Below are 5,463 nucleotides of genomic sequence, written 5' to 3'. Positions count from 1 at the left end.
ACTAAAGCTAAATTGGGTTGGAGCTGGGGGATGGGCTCGGGCCCGGGCTCTGGGGCAGATGGACAACATTCCTACTGCTGCCCTGGTCTGGAAATTGTGTTCGTGCCCTAACAGCAGGAGACAGAAGCCCCTCCCTTCCCAGGAATGCCTCAGTCCAGCAGAAGGAGCAGCGCCGCGTCAGCCAATCGGCTCAGGCCCCGCCTTGGAAACACCTGTTGATCCTCCTCCCCCTGGCCCCCCGCCTGAGCTCACCCAGGTGCAGGTCAGGCAGGTGAAGCGCCTCCCCGGAAACAGAGCTGGAGCGCCCCACCTGCCCGCCCTGCCTGCTCAGATCGGATCCAGCACCTCCAGGCGTCTTGTGAGTGCCCCGTGGTCCCCCCTACCCCCACCATTCACCGTCTCCCACTGGCTCTTCCCCTGAGAGCCTCCACCCCACCCCCAGCCTGGCCCCATGGTCCCGGCACACCTGTGCAAGCACTTTCAGACCCGTGAAGTCACAGCCCTGGGGAATGCTGGGACCGATTCCAGGGCCCCTCCCTCGGCCCCTCCCCCACATCCCTTGGGGGCACCTGCAGCTGCCCCTCCTACCTCGTGCGCCGGGCAACCCCTGCTGAGGGATTGTGGAGGACGGATACCTCATCAGAAGTGTAACCCACGTACAGCCATGAAGTCCTAGTCCCAAATGATCCAGCACCTGCGTCCTATATATAAAGCAGGAGTCCCATCGTAAACGGGAGGAGAGAATGTTGTGTTCTTTTATTCAGAAAGCATGCTCTGGGCATCTATGCGGGCCCTAGAATTCCCACTGGAATTCTGACCTGGAGATTTTAATGCCCCCTCCCCTCAAGATAAAAGTTATCGTCCTCACTTTTCAGATAAGGAGCCTGAGCTCCAAGAGGTGAACTTACTGGGGGCTTCTCTGACCTCCCCCAAGCCCCTCTTCTGACTAACCCACAGCCAGCACTCATCACAGGGACACACCTGCTATAAACTGGGGCTCCCTGAGGGCAGGGGCCGGGCTGCTGTACTTTGCCCAGTGGGAGTCATGCTGACTGGCCTCTGGAGGACGTGTTCAATGAGGAACCACGGCGAGGTCCCTCGCCCACACACCCACGGTGGCAGGGACTGCGGCTGGGGGTCCAGTCCAAAGCCCTCCTTCCCTTTGTACCACTTTAGAGAAATCGTGGATGAGGATGGCATGGGAGTGCGGTGAGAGGGAGACGAGTGGGGGAAGCAGGAAGACCAGTGAGGAAGTTGGGGGGAGGGAGGTTGAAGTACAGGAGCAGGAGGATGAGGGCAGGGAGTCGGGGGGACAGAGAAATGTTTAGAGGTGACATGCACAAGCGAGGGACACAAGAGGAGGAGTGGGTTTGCGGAAAGATGACAAGCTTGGGTTGGAAGCTGTTGCATCAGAGGTGCCTGTGGAACATCAAGGTGACAATTGCCTATGGGTCTTGGAGCTTGGGAGGGAGATCTGGGTTTGAGAGAGAGAGGGATTTGGGAACCAGCAGCCATGCCTGTGAGGTGGGATGGGGTGTTGGGGGTCAGATCCTGACTCACGGAGAAGGAGTCGCAGCCCAGAGAGAGAAGATTCAGGGTCAGGCAGCTGGTTGCAGAAGGGTTAAGTCATAAGTCCCCTCCCTCCCCACAACCCTCCCCCCAGGAGCCAGCGGTGACAGCTGAGGCCATGTGAGTCGGATGCTGAATGAGGCTTTATCTCTGGGTCTCCATCCAGTCCCATCGTCCACCGTGGCACCAGCTCCCTCGGCCAGCCGGGATGGGACAGGCAACTGAGACAGCCAGAGCCAGAGAGGTCAGGGACGGGGCAGGGGGTTCCCTGGATGGGTGAGGGTGCTTTGGGTGGAGGGAGCTCTCCTGAGATCTCTGGAGAGGCATTCCCGAGGGGGCAGTGCTAGGGAGGAGGTTTTCCTGGGGGTGGGGGTTGGTTGCAGGGGACAAGGGAAGATTCCCAGGGACCATCCCCAAGGCTCCCAGGAGAGATCATAAGGGGCAGGTGGGCCGGGGAGATAGCAAGTGTGATTCTCCCCTCCCCCCGCAGGTGATGGTGACCATCCCCTGGACCGTGCGAGGAACAGGACTCTGGGCCTCTGGCTGCCGCACAGGTAGTGGGGGCTGCAGGCCATGATCCGTACCTCTGCCCCCTGACGCGGCCCTCTGCCCAGATCAACTCGTGCCGGATCAGACATGTCTGAGGGAGGGGCTCAGGCCCCGCGGGGCCGGGGGCTGCCGCCGGATGTGCTGGCGGAGCAGGTGGAACTGTGGTGGTCCCAGCAGCCTCGGCGCTCAGCGCTCTGCTTCGCCGTGGCTGTGGGCCTCGTGGCGGGCTGTGGGGCGGGGGGCGTGGCCCTGCTGTCCTCCACCAGCAGCCGCTCGGGCGAGTGGCGCCTGGCGGTGGGCACAGCGCTCTGCCTTCTGGCCCTGCTGGTCCTGGTTAAGCAGCTGATGAGCTCGGCCGTGCAGGACATGAACTGCATCCGCCAGCCCCGCCACGTGGCCCTGCTCCGCAGCGGCGGCGGGGCCGACGCCCTGGTGGTGCTGCTCAGCGGCCTGGTGCTGCTGGTCACCGGCTTGACGCTGGCGGGGCTGGCCGCCGCCCCTGCCCCTGCCCGGCCGCTGGCCGCCATGCTGTCCGTGGGCGTCACCCTGGCTGCCTCAGGTGCGCTCTTGCTGCTGGGCCTGCTGCTGTATCAGGTGGCCGTGAGCGGACACTGTCCCCCCGGCCGTGCAGCCGCCCCCTCCGCCCACAGTGACCACAGTGGGAATGGCAGCGTCTTCAGCATCTCAGGACGGTTGTCCGCTGGCCAGCGTCACGAGACCACGTCCAGCATCGCCAGCCTCATCTGACAGAGCCCGGGCCCTCCTTCCCGCAACCCGCCTCAGCCTCCACAGAGCCGTGCCCGGGCGCAAGTGAGGGCGTGTGCAAACACGTGTGCACACACGCACCAAGGGGAGAGTGACTGCGTGGGTGTCCCCGGGACCGCTCAGCCCTCTGAGGGACTGTGTGACTGTGATGAGGGGCCGACTTGCACCCACACACCCACGGCACGAGGAGGGAACTGCTTCTCCTTGGAGCTCGTGGAACCGTCAGTCTGCCTGTCTGTGTCCGGGGCCTCTAGGCAGAGAAGGGTCTGGGATCCCTGAAGATCCCTGGCCCCTATCCCTAACACCCCTCAAAGGCAACTCTGCCCTGTAACGCCTGTCAGGGATTTCCCCAGGAGAGAATGCTGCCCACCCCAGAGACTGCGCCAGTGAGCCCCTTTATCGAGGAGACTGCATGGTGACAGGGTGGACAGAACACAGGCTCCGGCATGAGAGCCCCGGGCTGCAGTCCCCCCCTCTACCACTCACCAGCTGGGGGCCTTGGGCAAGTGGCTTTTACCATCTCTGAGCCCTGGTTTCTTGAGCGTCATGGTCACGGTCATCCATTGTTAGGATCAAATGACATTATGTATAGAAGGACCCGGCACGCGGCAGATGTGCAATAAAAGTGGTGGGTGCTGTTAGTGGTATTGTCTTTATCTCACCATCTCACCAAGAGACCTTCCCTCCCCTCCCCCTCCCCTCACCCCCCAGCCACCCCTCCCAAAGGGAACACGTCGTGCCTACCTCAGGCGGACCTAAGGTGCCTTGAAGGTGTCCTCAGCCAGACCTGTGGTCTCTCCTCCTAGGTACTAGGAAGCCTGAGGGGAGACGGGATGAGGGGATGCTTAGCCTCAGGAAGGTAGTGCATCTCTGGTCCCAGGGAGAGGGTGCTGCGGGCAGGGAGGATGGTGAGTCCTCATTTGCTTATGTGCTGGTTCCAGATGAAGCCTGGAAGTATTGGGGTTTTATCGCCTGGGTTCTCTGGAGGCTGCAGCTCCCAACCCCACCTCTGAAACCAGGACATCCTGTTCACTGTAGTTGCAGCACCGGCTGACCTGCCTCTGGGTTTCCAGGCACGGGAGGGGTGTCGGACGCCCACTTGGGCATGAGAGTACCTGCCTGCTTGGGGTCAGCCCTGGAAGGGCTCTCCCTTTCTGGATGCACGGGCACTTCCTGTGTGACAAGGACAGAGGTCCACGGGAGGAACGCCCAAGGGCACAAGTTACTGTTTCATCACTTGCTGCTTCACAAAATGAAGATTATAGGAAGCCCCACGGGGGACACCAAGAGAGGCCGGGAAGCCAGACAGACGTGTTGCCTAAGAGGTGTTAAATGTGGAGCTACAGAGGCTCTGACAGGAGAGAATTGCTTTCAACTTGCCAAGATCAAGGCAGTTTCCTGGAGAAAACACTAAGCCAATGGATGAGGGAAAGGGTGTTGCCAGGCCTGGGAGGGAGAAACGTGAGCAGAGAGAATAGGGCAAGGCCAGGTGCACCGGGAATTCCGTGCGCCTCAGACTCCACGTATTCAAATGTGAGCCCCTCTCCTCTCTACCCTGAACTAGGTGCCCGTCTCACCCTCCACCCAGCATCCAGGTTAGAGACCTCACGTGCCGAGGTTCCCCCTTGCTTTTGCAGGCTAGTGTGCAGACTCCCCAACACGACAGGCCTCCCTCTCTCCTCAATACACCCAGGAGCATTGTCGTGACTCCACCACGGGGGCTCCTGGCACGGGCCTGGGCACATAGTAGGGTGTGGATGGACGGATGAAGGACTCGGCTTGGTGAGACCCACCTATAACTGGGAAGGGTAGGGAAGTTAGGCCATTGTCCACTGTCGGCCCTGAATCTTTCCCTCCTGAGGCCCCGCACTGTCTTCCCCAGAAACTCTCATTCTTCCCGGGCTCCCAAGAGGGAGCTCTCGCTATCACCCAATTCCTGGGCCATGAGAGGACCACAGAATGCCTCTTCCTCCTGTTAAACAGGGATAAATCCTGTTTCTTTTCAGCTAAGACAGGGTTAGACTCTTTCACGATATTTCTTTTAAGAAACTAAAGGAAAACAGAAACACAGAAAATTGGGAGGGGGGAAGAGTTACACAGGAAAATGTCTAGATGAGCAGATACTGTAGGCCAGGCCCGTGTCAGGCTCTCCTGGGAAGGATGCCAGATGAGGAGCATGGTTAGTGCCCACAGAGGACACCGTGGACCTATTCCAAAGGGCAGTGGAAGTTGGCATGTACACACCCAACTACCACATGAGAAGGATGGTAGGAGCTGGGTGGAGGCCCAGGTGGGGCGGAAATGCTAATACTTCCTGATTCACTAAAGCCGACCCCCACAACCTCCCACCTCCAGCTTGTGTGCTCAAAGCTGTGCACTAAACCCCATCTTGGGCCCCATGGCAACCAGTCATCCACTGGCCCCTCTGCTCTCTCTCTGTCCCTCTGAAGCAGCCCATTCTGTTTTCATCTCCCATCTGGCTCAGATTCTGTGACCCATCATGTCACCCACTCTTTGACAGAGTCCTCAACAACTTAGCCCCCTGACCTTTGGTCCCACCCTCCCAGCAAAATCCCCTCC

At 60.2% G+C, this 5,463-nt stretch overlaps 1 protein-coding gene across 1 annotated transcript; it reads left to right on the top strand.

The window, feature by feature from the left end:
• Positions 1-264: 264 nt before the first annotated feature.
• Positions 265-3,522, top strand: TMEM125 (transmembrane protein 125). The gene is made up of 3 exons (XM_007117442.3): positions 265-358; positions 1,664-1,813; positions 2,060-3,522. The coding sequence occupies exon 3, from the start codon at positions 2,206-2,208 to the stop codon at positions 2,863-2,865; it is 660 nt and encodes a 219-aa protein (XP_007117504.1). The 5' UTR covers positions 265-358; positions 1,664-1,813; positions 2,060-2,205; the 3' UTR covers positions 2,866-3,522.
• The last annotated feature ends 1,941 nt before the right edge of the window (positions 3,523-5,463 follow it).

This window comes from Physeter macrocephalus, chromosome 3, assembly GCF_002837175.3.
Source record: "Physeter macrocephalus isolate SW-GA chromosome 3, ASM283717v5, whole genome shotgun sequence".
NCBI classification, from domain to species: domain Eukaryota; kingdom Metazoa; phylum Chordata; class Mammalia; order Artiodactyla; family Physeteridae; genus Physeter; species Physeter macrocephalus.
Note: the sequence above shows the minus strand (reverse complement) of the source record. Positions and strands in the feature narration are given on the sequence as shown.

What these genes read in the sequence shown, in the direction of transcription:
- TMEM125 (XM_007117442.3), top strand. Translation starts at nt 2,206, where the DNA reads ATGTCTGAGGGAGGGGCTCAGGCCCCGCGGGGCCGGGGGCTGCCGCCG.